Source organism: Oryctolagus cuniculus, chromosome 14 (genome assembly GCF_051225735.1).
Source record: "Oryctolagus cuniculus isolate XC-2025 breed Fujian yellow rabbit chromosome 14, ASM5122573v1, whole genome shotgun sequence".
In the NCBI taxonomy this organism is placed as follows: Eukaryota; Metazoa; Chordata; class Mammalia; order Lagomorpha; family Leporidae; genus Oryctolagus; species Oryctolagus cuniculus.
The window spans coordinates 61833780-61852104 of NC_142880.1; the positions used below are offsets into that span (position 1 = coordinate 61833780).

The 18325-nt window shown below is 42.7% G+C and overlaps 2 protein-coding genes across 14 annotated transcripts in view; one reads left to right on the plus strand and one right to left on the minus strand.

The window, feature by feature from the left end:
- SKP2 (S-phase kinase associated protein 2) overlaps positions 1 to 18325 on the plus strand; it is a 62197-nt gene that overhangs the window by 14831 nt on the left and 29041 nt on the right. For 4 of the 10 annotated variants that reach the window (XM_051853834.3, XM_089312732.1, XM_089312730.1 and 1 more), the window contains exons 4-9: positions 391 to 534; positions 2933 to 3067; positions 5076 to 5174; positions 5917 to 6047; positions 12528 to 12579; positions 12750 to 12857. In XM_051853834.3, the coding sequence (XP_051709794.1) occupies positions 391 to 534; positions 2933 to 3067; positions 5076 to 5174; positions 5917 to 6047; positions 12528 to 12579; positions 12750 to 12857 (669 nt within the window). Of the gene's footprint in view, positions 1 to 390; positions 535 to 2932; positions 3068 to 5075; positions 5175 to 5916; positions 6048 to 12253; positions 12337 to 12498; positions 12580 to 12749; positions 12858 to 13518; positions 13597 to 14087; positions 14146 to 14677; positions 14724 to 18325 lie in introns of those variants that run through there. The other 6 variants (XR_016220128.1, XR_016220130.1, XM_089312728.1 and 3 more) reach the window with 6 other exon arrangements.
- NADK2 (NAD kinase 2, mitochondrial) overlaps positions 1 to 18325 on the minus strand; it is an 84948-nt gene that overhangs the window by 8363 nt on the left and 58260 nt on the right. The window lies entirely within an intron of this gene.

The following is an 18325-nucleotide window of genomic DNA, read 5'->3' on the forward strand; positions in this document are numbered from 1 at the left end:
AGAGACAGACACAGAGTTCCCACCTACTAGTTCACTCCCAATGCCTTCAGAAGCTGAGGGATTGAAGCCGGGAGCTGGGCACTCAATCCAGGTTTGCACGTGGATGGCTGGGACGCAAGGACTTGAGCCATCACTGCTGCCTCCCGGGGTCTGCATTAGCAGGAAGCTGGAATCAGGTGCCAGAGCCAGGTACTCCAAGGCAGGCTGTGGTTGTCTTAGGCAGCATCTTAACCCGTAGACTAAACACTCACCCCAGTAGTCAACTTCAGATCAAAAGTTCCTTCAGAGTTTGCATCACGGGAGTTCAGTGGCCTCTTTGTTAGTGTCATTGTTGAGGGCTCCAGCATCTCTATGACAGACTTACCGAGTCAAGCGCCTCCTCTCTCCTAGGTTTGATGAGTCTCTGTGGCAGACATTAGACCTCACAGGTAAAAATCTGCACCCTGATGTGATTGGCCGCTTGTTGTCTCGAGGGGTGGTTGCCTTCCGCTGCCCGCGATCATTTATGGACCGACCATTGGTTGAACATTTCAGGTAAAAAAGAAAAATTCCTGGAGAAGAAGAACTTTCCAAAATCTAGAGGTGGAAACAGATCCTAACTTCTTTTTCTCTCTTCACTTTTAAGCCTATGACAGGTCATCTGCAGTGTGGGATGTTAATTGCATATTTTGCTGTGTGTGGAAACACAGCACAGGTTTCCTTGACACTGTTCCCGTTTTAACTTGGGGCTGCTGGTGGACTCTCCCCAGAGACAGAAATGCACGGTTAGCTTCTCCAGGCGGGTCCTCAGCAGGTGGGGACTGTGAGACCCGTAGAACAGGAGTGTGCCCAGGAGTCACTGGCAGATACAAGGCTGCCTTATAACCCCTCTGCTGTCCATTTGTGATCAATGACAAGTGGGAGGAGACTTTCTAAATTTGTAGCTTAGGATTTCTGTCCTATCCTACACAGATTAGCAACCTGGGGAAAAAAAGCCTTCTTTTTGTCTTTTTCATAGAAAATTTTGAAAAAATATTTCTGTTACTGACAGTTTTGCAATATTAAGCTGTAAAGCATTCTCATACTTGAGTTGAATAACTAGACCCTGAAGTGAGAAAGAAGCCCAAGACAGCAGAGCTAAAGATGAAGTGTGTCTGCAGCCTGTTCTTTCTGTAGTCAAAGTCACGCCCTACTGCCATTTATCCTACCCTTCTGGGTCTCCTTCATGCATGAGATTTCCTTTGTTCATCCCAGGGTCTGACCCTGGGTGAACCTTCCTGGAACAAGCTGTGTCCTGAACACTCACACTGATGCCCAACACTCAAATCTTTATCTGTATGCACTTAGCCCTTTCAAACTCTTTTTTCTTTTTCTAAGTACCTAAAAACTTCCACACCTGAATTTCTTCCAAGGACCTCAATATTAGCATATCTAAAATTAAGCTGAGCCTCCCTTTAGAACTTCCTCTTCCACCCTCTTCCTTGTTTCAGTAAAAAATCACTGCTGCTCACCCACTCACCCTTGCCAGGAGCCGGGAGGCATTACAGCTGTGATCTCCTGTTGGGCACATCCAGCTCGTTCTGATGCCCACTGATGTTCTAAGTGGGACTTATCGGCAGCCACATCTGTACTTGGTGAAAACCCTCTTGAATTTTAACATGAATGAGGATGGCAGTTAGCTAGTAGGATTTTGTTTTATAATGAAAACAAATATAATGAAAGTTACAGTTATTACTTAAAATGTGTGCAAGATATTTCAAAAAGTTCATGGAAAAATTAAACAATTATTTCGGTGTAGAAATTTTTTTGAAATTCAGTTTTTTCATAATATGTACTTTACATGACTTTTTTAAAAGATGAGAATCATATTTTTTTTTAAGGTTTATTTTTATTTATTTAAAAGGCAGACTTAGAGAGTGAGAGGGAGAGACAGAGATTTTGCATCCATTGCTTGACTCCCCAAATGGCCTCAACAGATGGGACTGGGCCAGACTGAAGCCAGGAGCCAGGAGCTTCATCCAGTCTCCCACATGCACGCAGGGGCCTGAGGACTTGGGCCATCTTCCACTGCTTTCCCAGGCCTCCACAGAAGTGGAGCAACCAACACTTGAACTGACGCCCATATGGGATGCTAGCATTGCAGGCAGTGGCTTAACCCATTGTGCCACAACACTGGCCCCTCCATCATTATTTAAAATATAGAGGACAGAGACAGAGAGTTCCCCTCCACTGGTTCATACACAATCTGGGACTGGGCTAAAACAATCCAGGTTTCCCAGACGAGTGACAAGAACTGTATTAATAACTTGAGGCATCAGCACTGCCTCCCAGTGTCCACATTAGCAGGAAGCTAGAGTTAGAAACCAGAGCCGGGTATCAAACCTAGGTACCTCAATAAGGGACATAGCATCTTAGCTGCTAGGCTAAACGCCTGCTTTTTGTAGACCATTTATATGCATGGCTCTCAAAATTATTTGCACCAAAATAAACTTATATTAAGTGTTGTTTAATTTATATAAGAGATAAGACAGAGAGAGGTCTTCTGTTTGTTGGTACACTCCCCAAATATTGCCATTAGCTGGAGCTGGGCTAAACCAACGCCAGAAACCAGGAATTGCATCCAAGTCTTCGACATGGATGGCAAGGCCCCAACCACTTGAGCTGCCTCCCAGGATGCATATTAATAGGAAGCTGGAATTGGGAGTGGAGCCAGCACACAAACACAGGCCCTCTGAAAGGGGACGTGGGCATCTGGAGCAGCGTCTTAACTGCTGTGCCAAACACCTGCCCCTAAACTTATCTTTTGACTCCATTGTCCATGGATTTGTTGAAATGCTGTCATATTTAGGGTCCTGTCTGATTAGCTGCTCATTTGGTGAGCTCTGGGGCCAGATTTGGTCTGAATGTGCTTGCATGAGCAGCCTTATTGAGCCTCTTTCTTCTCGTTGTCCAGCTCTTTCCGTGTGCAGCACATGGACCTGTCGAACTCAGTAATAAACGTGTCTACCCTTCACGGCATTCTGTCTCAGTGCTCCAAGTTGCAAAACCTAAGCCTGGAAGGCCTACAGCTTTCGGATCTCATCGTCAAGTGAGTGGTAGCCAGAGCATGTCACAAAGGCAATCGTTTTTTATGTGCATTAATGTTCCTTGAATATGACTTGAATGCCCATCTACCCATATCCAGATGGACACAGAAAATACCTAATGCAGTACTCCAGCTTCTGCAAAACTTCGCAGGACTCATCAAGGCAACAAAAATTGAACTGCTAGTTATACTCCAGGCCTCAGTTGTAGAGATACAAGGATAAACAAGGCATGGTCCTTGACTCATTCGTAAAAGGGACATAATTACAAGTAATTACATAATTACTTGTGCAGTGTGTTTGCTGGATGCATGGGTGATGATGTAGCAGCCTCCACAGGGAGACCTAATTTAATTTAGGAGGGCAGCCTTCTCAGAGGAAGTGACTCTGCAGCTCAGGATTGAAGATACTCAGGGAGGAGATCCCCAAGTAATAGGACAAAGGAAGCAGCCTGGGCAAAGCTGACTGTGTGACTCAGAACTCTGTTAAGTAGTTCGAAGTTGCTGGAGCCCAGTGCTCAGGGCTGGAAGTGACAAGAGGTGCAGAGTTGGCGGCGTGATTAGAATGGGCGTGTGGGCCACACTCAGACTGGGCTGTGAAGCGGGAAGCATGGTGAGAATGGGAGGGCTGTGTCAGAGTGTGAATTTAGGAACCTGGTAGGCATGGAAGAAACTAGACTAGTTAGGACACTGTTCATTCAGGTAAGAAAGATGAAGCCTGATATGAAAAAGTATAACAAGAGCAACTAACATTTATTGACTACTTGTTATATGCCAGATGCTAAGTCCTTTATTTTTCTTTCTTTATTTGTTATTTTAAGAGAAGGAGAGACCTCCCACCCACTGGTTCACTCCTCAAATGCCCAGGAGCCAGGAACTCAATCCAGATCTCTCAGATAGGTGGCAGAGACCCAGCTAACTGAGCCATCACCTGCTGTTTCCCAGTATGTGAATTAGCTGTAAGCTGGGATCAGGAGTGGAACTGGGACTTGAACCTAGGTACTCTTATGTGGAACGGGGCATCCCAAGTGCATTTTAACTTTCAAACACCCCCTCCACTAAGTTCTTTTTTATTTTGTTTTTTAAAAGATTTATTTATTTATTTTGAAAGCCAGAGTTAGAGAGAAGGATCTTCCATCTGCTGGTTCACTCCCCAAATGGCCGCAACAGCCACGGCTGGGCCAGGCTGAAGCCGAGAGCCAGGAACTTTGTCCAGGTCTCCCACGTGGGTGGCAGGGTCCCAAACACCTGGGCCATTCTCTGCTGCTTTTTCCAGGCACCATCAGCAGGGAGCTGAATCAGAAGTGGAAAAGGCAAAGGAGTGGAACTGGCACCCATGTGGGTTGCAGGTGGTGGCATTACTCACTACGCTACAGCACAGGCCCCTCCACTAGGTTCTTTAAATGCATTCTCATTTAATTCTAACCCCTGATGTGTGTTTTTGTTGTTTCCTCTTTATAGATGTGGAAACTGAGTCACAGGCTGAATAACAAGATCCCATAGTTAGTAGGTGGCTAAACCGAGATTTGAATCTGGCAATATGATTCCAGAATTCTTACCCCAATCATGAAGTTTCACTAACACAGGGTGTTTGGGAATGTGGAAGAGGACAAATTTAAGAGACATTTAATTGAAAGAAACTGATGGCTTTATGGGTACAAATTTGCCTGTAAGCTGATTCCACATGGAAGTGAAATTGATATGTTTATCACATTGATTTTTTCTTTAATTTAACAAGTACACCTGTGACTTAGTGCCAGGCACTGTGCTAAATCCTTTATTACGTTATATCATTTAATAACCTTACCTGGAAGGCACTGATATTGCCATCTCACAGGTGAGTAAACTGAGACAAAAGCCACCTGCTTAGTGTCACAAAGATAATGAAATGTGAACTCTAAACTCACTTCTGACTCAAAGGTCAGTTCACTGACTGTACCAACTGTTTTCCTCTAAACACCATTGATCAGATGTGAGTGCCTTACCACTGTTCCTCTTTTTTCTCTTTTTCCAGTAATCTTGCACAGAACTCAAATTTAATGCGACTAAACCTTTGTGGGTGTTCTGGATTCTCTGAATCTGCCCTGAAGACTTTGCTAAGCGGCTGCTCCAGGTAGGAAATTTGGGACTTGAGGCATTAATTAATTTATTTGAAAAACAGTGAGACAGAGGGGTGTGGGGGGTAGGCAGACATACAGAGATCTCTCCCCTACTGGTTCACTCTGGAAATGCCTTCAGTAGACAGACTGGGTCAGGCCAAAGCAAGGAGCTAGGAATTCAGCCCCAGTCTTCCTTTTGGAGGTAATGACTCAACTTCTTGAGCCAAAGCCAGAAGCCAGGAACTCAAGACTCTTCCAGGTCTTCCATGTGGATGGTATAGTTGAGCCATCACCTGCTGCCTCCCAGTATGCATTAGTAGGAAGCTGGATCAAAAACAGAAGTGGGACTTGATTTTGATATGGGATGCATTTGTCCCAAGCGACAGCTTAACCTGCTGAACCACAAAGCCCACCCCTCTATCAGTGTTTTAAAACCTCTCAGGTGATAAAACTTACAGACTAGAATTTCTGCCTGCATTCTTGGAAGGAGGTATGAACCATCAGAAGAGAGTGCTCCCCTCAGTCTCCAGAAGGGGGCAGCATCCACTAAGGCCTGTGCTCAGATCCCCTGACAACTTTGGGGAGCCAGTGGGGCAGGGGTGTATGTGAAGGGGGGAAAGGCAGTAGCTGCTTGGGGGGCAGGTGACTGCACAGAATGGTAGGGAATCTCTGGCTTTGTATTTTATGTGCAGCCTGCAAAAAACTCACTGCTGTGTGATGGTTTCTTATCCTCCTTCTCCCCCATCTTCTGTGCAGACTGGATGAGCTGAACCTCTCCTGGTGCTATGACTTCACTGAGAAGCACGTGCAGGTGGCTGTGGCGCATGTCTCAGAGACCATCACCCAGCTGAATCTTAGTGGCTACCGAAAGAATCTCCAAAAGTCAGGTTAGAACTCCCAAGCCTGAGCCTCTTGGGGCCTTAACAACAACAGTAGTTGATCTGATTTGCTGAGCCTCTCTAAAGCGTTCTACATACGTTGCCTCGTTTAATCCCCTGCGCATACGGTTCCCTAGTTTAGATGAGGTAGCTGCTGATCACCAGTGTTAGGTGAAGCCAAGCCTGACCAGGCTGAAGCTGCGGGCTGGGACTCATCTAGCTCTCCCACATGGGTGGCAGCAGTCCTATTACTGCAGACTTCACTGCTGACTCCCCGGGTGGAATCAGGAATTGGAGCTGGGACTCAAACCGTGTACTCTGATGTGACCATGGGTGTCGACCACTAGGATAAACACCTGCCCTGGAGACATTTTGACGGAGATGGCTAAAGGGGTGCTGGTGACATGCAGTGAGTAGAAGCCAGGGGTATTGCAGAACAACGCGCAGGATAGCAGAAACACACACACACACACCTGGTCCAGATGTCATAGTGGCAATAAGTGAGTTCATATGCATAACTTTTACTTTTGAATTCAGTCTGAGAGCACTGAGGCTGTGTGAATGAACAGACATTTAAAGTCAAAGGCGGTGGCTCACATTTGTAGTCCTCATAAACCTCAACATTGGATTATGCTTTGTTTATTTGTATAATACCAAGAAAAACTTGATTTGCAAAGATAAGTGATGGCAAATGGCAATTTTTTAACAGCTTCAACTGCAGTCTCAGGCTCACCTGCAGTCTGTGGATTGCACGAAAACTAGGTTAAACTAGCAATAGACATCAGCCGTATCTTGATGTCTTAATGTTGGTTCCAGCTCAGTTGAGTGTACGTATTTTATTTATTATGATTTTTATTATGGTTAAAAGATTTGAATCAAATTACAGAATTATCTTTAGTTTTTTAATTTTTAAAAATTGATAGATTCAAGAAACAAAGGGAAACAGAAAGATAGAGGCAGATAGAGCTCCCGTCTGCCAGTTTATTCTCCCAAATGCCCACAAAGGCCCCTCGCTGGGGCCAGAGCTGGGAATCAGGAACTCAGTCTGGATTTCCCACATGGGTAGCAGGAATGCAGTCACTGCTGCCTCCCAGAGTCTGCATTAGCAGGAAGCTGGAGTCAGGAGCTGGAATTCGGGACCAAACCCAGGCACTCTGACATGGAACATAAGTTGTCTTAACGCTAGGCCAAACCACAACAGAACTCTGAAAAATTAATTAGTATTTGAAAAACACTTCTCAGGGCTGGTGCTTTGGCACGGAGTGTTAAAGCCCTGGCCTGCAGTGCTGGCATCCCGTATGGGCACTGGTTTGAGTCCTGGCTGTACCACTTCCAATCCAGCTCTCTGCCATGGCTTGGGAAATCAGTGGAGGATGGCCCTAGGCCTTGAGCCCTACACCCACATGGGAGACCCAGAAGAAGCTCCTGGCTTTGGATTCACTCAGCTCCAGCTGTTTCAGCCATTTAGCAAGTGAACCAGTGGATGGAAGACCTCTCTCTATCTCTACCTCTCTCTAACGCTCTTTCAAAAAAAAAAAAAATAAATCTAAAAGAAACTTCTCCAGGACGTGTGTCCTCTGATAAGATATCAGGCTATAGATAATAAGTAGACTTTCATGAGTAGCAGGATTATTACCACTTCAAAGGCCTGCGTTTTCAGATAAAGGGAGCATTTTCTTTAGAGATATGTTAAAAGTAACATTCGTATCTTGATTTCTTATTGCTCCCTCTTTGCACAATATCTCTGTTCTATGTTTTTTCTTTACCCTTTTAATATTGTTTTTAATTTTGACTGTAGTAGTATTCAACAGTGCTAGGTAAAACATAGAAAAAATGCAAAGGAAAACAAATTACTAATAAGTTAACATCTTGCCAGTCATTTTCTTATACAAAAGTATTATTTTTTTTAAAGATTTTATTTATTTGTATGAGAGGTAGAGTTGCAGACAGAGGAGAGACAGAGAGAAAAGGTCTTTCATCCACTGGTTCACTCCCCAAATGGCCACAAAGGCCAGAGCTGAACCGAACAGAGCCAGGAATCAGGAGTGTGTTCGGGGTCTCCAATGAGAGTACAGAGGCAAAGCATTTGGCCTATCTTCTGTTGCTTTCTCAGGCCATAACAGAGAGCTAGATCAGAAGTGGAGCAGCTGGGATCAAACCGGCACCCATATGGGATGCCAGCACTGCAGGTGACAGCTTTACCTGCTGCGCCACTGGGCCCGCTTCTGAATAGTTCTTGACAACATAGTAAGATGAGAGTTTTATTTCTTGTTGGCTGTTACTATTACTGGCTCTCCCCTCATCAGTAGATAGGCACTGAGCCAGGTCTTAGTGGCATTGGCTTTGGCCTTAGATTTGACCTCAATTTCTCCAGCAGAAATTGCCTCTCCTCTGAAATAAAGGTTGGATTACTTGGGTTGTAAGATTCCTTCTACCTAAAGTGGATCTATTGTTGGGTGAAATGAAGGTGTGTGTGTGTGTGTTGGGGGAGGTAGGGGGGAGGTCACGAAGAAGGACTATCAGCAGGGACCACAGCCTGCTAACACCAAGGGGGGATGGGGCCTAAATCAGGGCTGGAGGAGGAGGTTTAACCAGTTTTATCCCCCAGAGATTAGTTCTTTCTGCAGTGGTGTCAGAGTGAGATTGTGTCCACTTTTACTGATGGCTGGCTGGCAGGCTAGATGATTAAAACCACTCAAGATTACATGGTGCTGGCCTTCACTTTTTGGTCAATCATTGAACAGATGTTTATTGTGTTCTTAAAATGCATGAACCTCCGTTCCAGACTTGGGAGATGTGGCCTTGACCAGAACAGAGAAAGTCAACCTTGCAAAGCTGACAATCCAGTGGGGGAGCCAGACAATGAACAAATGTCCTAAATGTTATAAAAGAAGAGGTGAAACTGCAAGGAGGAAAAAGAAAGCAGAGTGAGCGGTAGAATGTGGCACACAGAGAACTTGGGTTTAGATGGAATGGTCAGAGAAGGCCTCTGTAAGGTGGCGATCCTTGAGAAGAGACCTGATACAGTAAAGGAAGAATCCATATAGGCATGTCAGAATATTCTAGAACAAAAGTGCGAAAGCAAAGGCCTTCATATGGAAACCAGTGTATGAGTGGGAACAAAGAGCATAATAAAGGGAGGTGAAACAGCCAAGCTTTCTAAACCAAGGCCAAAGTTTTGAGTTTTTTCAGAGATGGGAAGCCTCTGGAATATTTTGAATAGAGCAGTGTGATTTAGCACCTTAAAAGGCTCACTGTGATGCTACGCTGGGAAAGTATGAAGCAGGGAGGCCAGTCGGGAGACTGGGGTGGTAACATTTGAGGTGCTAAGAAATGATGAGATTTGGGGCATATTTGGAAAACTGACCTAATGGGAATTTGGTGGCAGATTGGATGTGGGAAGTGAGAAAAACAGCCAAATGTGCTTCTGAAAGTTTGAGCCTAAGCAACTGGATCCAAGAGTTACCACTTTCTCAGATAGGAAAGACATTAGGGAAGGAGCAGATGTAGCAGCAAAGTTGAGTATGAGTTGATTTTAGATAGCAGTTTGGATGTCAATCTTGTATCCAAGTAGGTATGTTGAAGAGAGAGTTGAAAATGCAGATCTAGAAGTTAGAGGAGAAGAGATAGAGCTGTAAGAAGGAAAATAAAACCTCAAGGGTTTTTTGTTTGTTTGTTTTTGTTATTTGCAAGAGTTACAGAGAGAGGTAGAGACAGAGAGAGAGGTCTTCCATCCACTGGTTCACTCCCCAGATGGCTGCAATGGCCGGAGCTGTGCCAATCCGAAGCCAGGAGCCAGGAGCTTCTTCTGGGTCTCCCATGTGGGTGTGGGGGCCCAAGGACTTGGGCCATCTTCTACTGCTTCCCCAGGCCATAGCAGAGAGCTGGATCAGAAGAGGAGCAGCCGGGACTAGAACCGGTGCCCATGTGGGATGTAGGCACTTCAGGCCAGGGCATTAACCCGCTGTGCCACAGCGCCGGCCCCAAAACCTCAAGTAATCATGAGACATATCTTTTGTTTTAAGTAAATAACATTTATTGATTGATTTTTCTGATGACTGAGTAGCTCATGTGACTTCCAAATGCTGAAAAGTTATCTATAATTCCAAACTTCTGATATAGTGATTATCATTTTGGTATATTTCCTTTTTGCCTTGTTTTTCTTTTCTTTTTTTTTTTTTTTAAGATTTGTTTATTTATTTAAAAGGCAGAGTGATAAGTAACAGATCCATTCACTGGTTCACTCTTCAAATGCCTTCTATAGCCATTTGAGATCCATACTGAAACCAGGAACTGGGAACTCCATCTAGTCCTCTCAGTTGGGTAGCAGGGCCCAAGTACTTAGGCCATGCTCCATTGTTTCTCTAAGTGAATGAGCAGGAAGCTGGATGGGAAGCAGAGCAGCCGAGATTAGAACCCACACTCTGAAATGGGATGCCAGTGTTGCAAGTGGTTGCTTCAGCCACTGCACCTCACCAGCCCATTTTCTCCCTTTCTTTTTGTATGTGACCTGGTTTGTAAATGTGGATTTATGTACATATGTTTTGACTAAACTGAGATTATGATATATTGTAATTATTTTGTTCCAGTCTCACTGTGTGATATTTATTATTATATTTGTGTATATACTAGTGATATAAAAATCACTGTGATATTTATTATATGATATTATATATTTTTCATGTCATAAAGTGTTATTGAAAAGATATTATTGAAAAGCTTTTTACCAACAACTATTACCATTGTATTCTATGTAATGGATAGGGTTAACATATTAAGCTAATTGGAGAAGTGCTGTTGCTGTGAAGAATATGTTCATGTACATCTGTATTTTTCTAAAAATAGAATTATTGGACCAGAGAGTGAAGTGTGTAATACTTGAAAGCTTAAAAAAAATCAGATCACTATTAAAAAAAATAAAATTAGGAGATATTGTAAGGCCTAATGGTTAAAACACCAGTTAAGATGCCTCTATCTCATACTGGAGTACCTGGGTTCGAGTCTCAGTTCCAGCTCCTTGACCCTGCTTGCTGGTAGTGCAGACCTTGGGAGACAACAGGTAGTGACAGATAATTGGCTCCCTGCCACCGTGTGCAATACCTGGGTTAGGTTCCCAGCTTCTGGCTCCACTATACGCATTTAGAAAGTTAACCAAGGGATGAGAGCTCTCTCCGGCTTTCTGTTTGTTTGTTTCTGTCACTCTGCCACTCAAATTTTAAAAAATAGTTCAGCCTCCTGAAAGGCTGCACATAAAATTAAGTATCTGCTTATAGCATGTGAGGGAACCTGCTCTATTATATTTCATCAATGTGGGATATTATAGTATTTTTTTATTTCACCACAAAAAGCAATATTTCTAATTTTATTTAGTATTTACTGCTCCATTTTTATTTGTTTTACAAATTACCTGTTTATATTCTTTGCATATTTTATCTTTTTTACTCTTTGTAAGTAAATGACTATTAAATTCTGTTTAGTGTATGTTGAAAACATTACTTCTCAGTTTTCTGATACTTCTGTAATTTGCTTTAACATGCTAGTTTTAAAAACGGTTTTTTAAAGATTTACTTATGTTTATTTGAAAGGTAGAGTTAGAGAGAGAGAGGGAGAGACAGAGAGTGAGAGAGAAATCCTCCACCCTCTGGTTCACTCCCCAGATGGCCTCAATGGCCAGAGCTGGGCCAATCTGAAGCCAGGAGCATCTTCTGGGTCTCCTACGTGGGTGGCAGGAGCCCAAGGACCTGAGTCATCCACCGCCCTCCTAGGCACAGTCAGCTGGGAGCAGAGCAGTTGCTGGAAGTAGAGCAGCCAGGACACAAACCATTACCCCATATGGGATGCTGGCATCATAGGCAGCAGCTTTACCCGCTACGCCACAACAGTGGCCCCAAGTTTAAAAAATTTTTATGTAGACAGTTATAAGTGTTGTTCTTTCTGTATTTTCATCTAGGTTTAGAAATACCCTACATATCCCAGAATGTATTAAAGTATTACTCTTTTGTTTTTGCATTTACAACTTTTATTTGGATATATTACTAGAGTTGGAGAAGCAATTTTTTCCAGTTGTTGTAGCAATGTTGATTTTTTAATAATCTATGATTTCCTTCATTGACTTGAAGAGCCACCTTTATCATCATTGTATGTTCATGTATATGGTTGTATGGTTTCGACTTTTGCCATTGTGAGTGGGATTCTTTTTCCTTTTGTTTTTCCAGCCAGCCATTGCTGATAAATACATAAACACTGGATTGTGTTAACATTTTACATGGGTCTCTTTTCACTTCAAGTAGTTTTCCAGGTGATTCTCTCAGATTTTCTTGGTAGAACATTTTGTGTGCCTGGATGCTCATTTGTTTTTTCTAATAGTGCATGACCATAGGTGTGTTGTCTCAAACTCCCTGCGCAGTAGCAAAGGAGAGCAGTCATGGCAAATATCCTGGTCTTATTTCTCTTGTAATAGTGACCATCGTGTGTGTTTGTTTTTCCTAGATGTCTCTACCCTAGTTAGAAGATGCCCCAATCTTGTCCACCTAGACTTAAGGTATTGTTTTGTTTGCTTATTCGAGATCAAAAGTTGGAAGATCTTCATTGCTTATTGAGTGGGGGAAAGGATCTTAATGCTGAATTGAAGGAACGAAGCAGTAAACTGTTTCCATCTCCATCTAAGACGGATGGGAGGTTGTGATTACTTTTTCTTTTGGTGTGTTTCAGTGACAGCATCATGCTAAAGAATGACTGCTTTCCGGAATTTCACCAGCTCAACTACCTCCAACACCTCTCACTCAGTCGATGCTATGATATAATACCTGAAACTTTACTGTAAGTATATTTTATTTTTATTGCTAAGAGAAGGCAGCGCCCAACGGAGATACCAGTTGGTGGGAAATCTGTTTTAGAAGTAGCAGAGATTGAAAACTTAAACACTAATAGTAGTATACCACAAATTGGCTAAGAGTAATCAGGAAAATGAAAAGACCAGGGCAGACTTCCTCCTCAAAATGTTTGGTGAAGTTGTCACTAAACGCATATTTCAATTTAGCTGTCAGCAGTTTTGTGTGCTAGAAATCGCATGCTTGTGCCTGAGAAGACTCACGAAAGAGGTACAAGATATTCTTTGTCTCCGATGTATTCAGTGTAGTTAGGAAGACAAACTCAGTGTGGATGGGTTTCTTGTTATTTTTATTTCCTAATTTTTCAAATCAATCTCAATTGATTCCAGAGTCTGTGTTTAGAAAAAAAGTTCTGTAATCTGGTGATGAATGTCTGGATGGTCAGGAGTTGCTAGAATAAAAGCATGTTGGTAGACTGGATCCTGAGAATCGGATGCTTTTTTGAATGAGGTTGGGGGGGCGGGGGGCGGATTAAGTGCCTTATCCAGATGCAGTGGTGATTAGGGAGCTCAGTTTAGATCCTAGATCTCCTGGACAGATGCAGAAATCATCTTGGGTATATCATCTGCCTTTTTTTTTTTTTTTTAAAGTTTCCCCTATTTCATCCCAGAAAGCTGGAAAAGGCTTCCTAATGCCAAATATCGCAGTTTTACTAAGAGCCACAAGAGGTCAGTAGCTTAGACTTGGCCGGGTGGCTGCAGAACTCATTTAACTTACTGCCCAAATGAAAGCAATTTCACTTCAGTTTCATACCCAGCGGTGGTGAATCTGAACAAAGAATGAATTTAGTTATTGAATTACTGGTTTGGAATTAATATATAAATCAGACATATCAGCTGCAGAGGGTCAACTGGTAAAATAAAAAAATCTTAACAATTCTGTTTTACTTAATCATTTTAGTTAATCTTGAAACTCAGGGCCTGCCAGTCTTTCCTTGCATGGTTCTCAAATTTTGGGATATAAATTAATAGACATGGATCTCTTATTAAAATGCCTGCAGCATTTTGTAGCATGCAAAACTCATAGGATTCTTCTAGTGTCTGCCCAAAAAGGTTTTTCTGTTATCCATTCTTCTAGTCCTTGCCATCTGGGCACCAGTTTCTTTGCCACTGCAGCCCCCTGGAGACTGTGGTGATAATTCTGTGGTTGCTTTTCTCAGGAGAATCTATCCAGGTGTGCTTTAGCTCCTTCTCTGCAGAAAGAAAGAGGCTAAGCAGGTAATCCTCCAAATGCTTTTCCTCAAGCAGAGGTGAAGGGGAAATGCTGTGAGCCCTCACATTAATTTTTTTAAAAATTTACTCATTTACTCGAGAGGCATAGATACAGACAGACAGAGGGAGAGGTCTTCCAACCGCTGTTTCCCTCCCAAAATGGCCACAATGGCTGGAGCTCCACCAAGCTGAAGCCAGGAACCAGGAGCTTCTTCCGGGTCTCCCACGTGGGTGCAGGGGCCCAAGGACTTGGGCCATCTTCCACTGCTTTCCCAGGTCATCAGTAGGGAGCTGGATTGGAAGTGGAGCAGCCAGGACCAGAACCAGCACCCATATGGGATGCCAGCATTGCAGGTGGATGCTTAACCTACTACACCACAGCACCGGCCCCCATGTTTATTTTTTTATCCAGTGGGATAATAGTAGTATTCCCTGAAGGCAGTGTGCATTGGTGATGAAGAGTGTGGGTCTGAAGTTACAGACCTGGGTGAGAATCTTCATTGCATTATTATTACTGAAAGTCTTATCTTAAAAACAGGAGCATTAGGCGTCCAGCTAGTTGCAAGTCAGACCATCAGAATAAAGTGAGTACAAGAAAATGCTGTCTTTGAACTTAAAGCTGTGTTTTTTTAGCCATTATGTTAGTAGTATAACAATTTACATCCTGAATCCTTGATTTGAGTTTCTTAGAGGCTTATCCTTAAGTCATTCTGGCTGATACATTAAAAATTCATAGTAAAAATTCCAGGATGTCTCAAAAACAATTTCCAGAGAGCCATCTATGCTAAAGAACTCAAGGCTGTTCATCACCTTTAGAAGTAGGAAAATAGAATTTGAGTATCTGTCTCCTGTATTAGTATTTTAAAGTACTTGAGAAACTAGGCTTTTTTTTTTTTTTTTGGACAGGCAGAGTGGACAGTGAGAGAGAGAGAAAGAGAAAGGTCTTCCTTTGCCGTTGGTTCACCCCCCAATGGCCGCCGTGGCCAGCGCGCTGCGGCTGGCGATGGCAGGAGCCAGGTACTTATCCTGGTCTCCCATGGGGTGCAGGGCCCAAGCACTTGGGCCATCTTCCACTGCACTCCCTAGGCTTTTCTTCCCGAGACCTATCCCTTCTGTTTAGCCTCTTACTCCTAAACTGGTCCTATTCTTCACGTCTAAAATTTCTTCCAATTATTCTGTTTCTCATGCAAGTAAGAAACCTAAGCTGAGACAGTAACCTGATCAGAGATTAGGAGACTTAAAAATGCCTTGGTAGGAAAATCTGTCGTTGAGGCATTTCAGATTTTATAAGGAAATGGGCTCATGTAGATGAAGTAGGAAGTAGACCTGTAAGTTTATAAATATCTTTTTTTTTAAACTTTTATTTAATGAATATAAATTTCCAAAGTACAGCTTATGGATTACAATGGCTTCCCCCCCATACCGTCCCTCCCACCCGCAACCCTCCCCTTTCCCACTCCCTCTCCCCTTCCATTCACATCAAGATTCATTTTCGATTCTCTTAATATACAGAAGATCAGTTTAGTATACATTAAGTAAAGATTTCAACAGTTTGCTCCCACACAGAAACATAAAGTGAAAAATAATAGATGATTTTTTAAATGATGATGAAATCAGATCAGACCTATTGTCATGTTTAATCCCAGTGAGAGTCAAGTTGGGAATTGATTTTTTTTTTTTTTTACAGAAGATCAGTTTAGTATGCATTAAGTAAAGATTTCAACAGTTGTACCCCCATAGAAACACAAAGTGAAATATACTGTTTGAGTACTCGTTATAGCATTAAATCTCAATGTACAGCACACTAAGGACAAAGATCCTACATGAGGATTAAGTGCACAGTGACTCCTGTTGTTGACTTAACAAATTGACACTCTTGTTTATGGCATCAGTAATCATCCTAGGCTCTTGTCATGAGCTGCAAAGGCTATGGAAGCCCCCTGAGTTCACTGACTCTGATCATTTTTAGACAAGGCCATGGTCAAAGTGGAGAGAGAGGTACTCTGAAGGTACTCTGGAGGTACCTTCAGAGAAAGGTACCTCCTTCTTTGATGACCCATTCTTTCCACTGGGATCTCACTCGTGGAGATCTTTCATTTAGGTTTTTTTTTCCCCCCAGAGTGTCTTGGCTTTCCATGCCTGAAATACTCTCATGGGCATTTCAGCCGGATCTGCATGCCTTAAGGGCTGATTCTGAGGCCAGAGTGCTGTTTAGGACATCTGCCATTCTATGGGTCTGCTGTGTATCTCACTTCCCATGTTGGATCATTCTCTCCCTTTCTGATTTATCAGCTAGTATTTGCAGACACTATTCTTGTTTATGTGATCCCTTTATTAAAAATAATACATCTGAATCCATTTATACTTCTTAAATGAGAAATAACTGCCCTAAACTATTCACTTCTATTTACTTCTTTTTCACTCTCTTCCATTGGAGTTTCAGACATGCTTACAAATCCTGCTGGGTCATTAGATAATGTACATACCAAGTGGCATTTTGGTCGTGTTGTCTCCTACAAATTTTAAAGGCTTTCTGGATTTTTGACTGGGTAACTGATCCTTTATCCATCACCCATATTACACAGCTCCTCACTGCCATTTAACACCCAGCGTGCTCTGAGAGTCAGCTGTGATTTCCTTCCTCACTAGATCTTATTCCTGATGCACTTGCAAGAACACTTCCCCCTCTGCCATCTGCCATCCCTCCTTTTCTTATCCCACTTCGTTTCTCCTTCTAAATATTATCCACTGCAGAGTGACTCACTATCTGGCTGGTTTGGATATCTCAGAACATGAATTCTCAGTTATTCCATGGTTCTCCTCTACTCAAATTTCACATAAGAGGGATTTGAGGTTGGAGCGGGATTGCTGTCATCTTATAATCGCTGTATTGTAAACTTTCTCTTACACTCTTTGTTTCCACATTCCAAATATTAGTTTAAGGCCAGAAATGATTCAGTTTTCCTTTCTTTTGTTCTGACTTCCAGATCCTCTTGTCCCATGAATAACAAGAATATGTATTTTGATAGTGCTTTTGTCTTCTAAATTATCCATCATTTTGTACTGGATGACATATATCAAACAGCTTGGGTATTTCAGAGATTTTGTGGAATGTAGAATAAATACTTTGAGTAGGAAGACTAGGGGAACAGATTAAACATAAAAGATGCTAAGATCAGTTGAACATAAAAGGTTTTGGGCCAGGTGAATGACATAATCTGAGATAAGCTTGGAAGGGAGACTGATTGGAGGCCAGGTGACAGTTATTATAAAGAAAGTTTTTTTTAAAGTAATTATTGACAGTGAAAATATACTTTTAACTCTTAGGTCATGGATGTGTTTCTTGGGATTTTGTTGACATTCTAGAATAAATGTTCCCTTTCCTAGACTTTGGACTGAGTGTCCCAACCTGGAGCAAATACAGATCAGAGAGATGAATTTCTAGGCACATAGAGGAATCATTACCAAAACCAAAAAGTATTCATTTCTGGCAGAAAGCCTCCCTTTTTTGGTAAACGAGAATCTCACAGTTAACAGTGTTATTTTTCCTAAAGTGAAATATCAAAAATCTGTGACAAAAAAAGAAGTAATTTAGATTGCCACCCACAAACTCGTGTTGGTCACCCCTTTTCTCCATGTGTACCCAAGTATATAACCCTTAAATATCTTAGGGAAGTCACTGTAGGTTCCTTCACACATGATGGCCTTAGTGATGGTGAGCCATTATTAAGAAGTTATCCGCCGGCGCTGCGGCTCAATAGGCTAATCCTCCACTTAGCGGCACCGGCACACCGGGTTCTAGTCCTGGTCGGGGTGCTGGATTCTGTCCCAGTTGCCCCCCTTCCAGGCCAGCTCTCTGCTATGGCCCGGGAGTGCAGTGGAGGATGGCCCAAGTGCTTGGGCCCTGCACCCCATGGGAGACCAGGAGAAGCAGCTCCTGCCTTCAGATCAGCGTGCCAGCCGTGGCGGCCATTGGAAGGTGAACCCACTGCAAAAGGAAGACCTTTCTCTCTGAGATCTCTCTCTCTCACTATCCACTCTGCCTGTCAAAATAAAAACTTTTTTTTTTTTTTAATCAACCCACTGACATCTCCTTCTAAGAGAGAGAGCCTAGTTTCAATGAAGCTCATGTCCATATGCTCAGACTGCATGTAACTGGCGTCATTTCAGTGTTGCCACAGGAAAA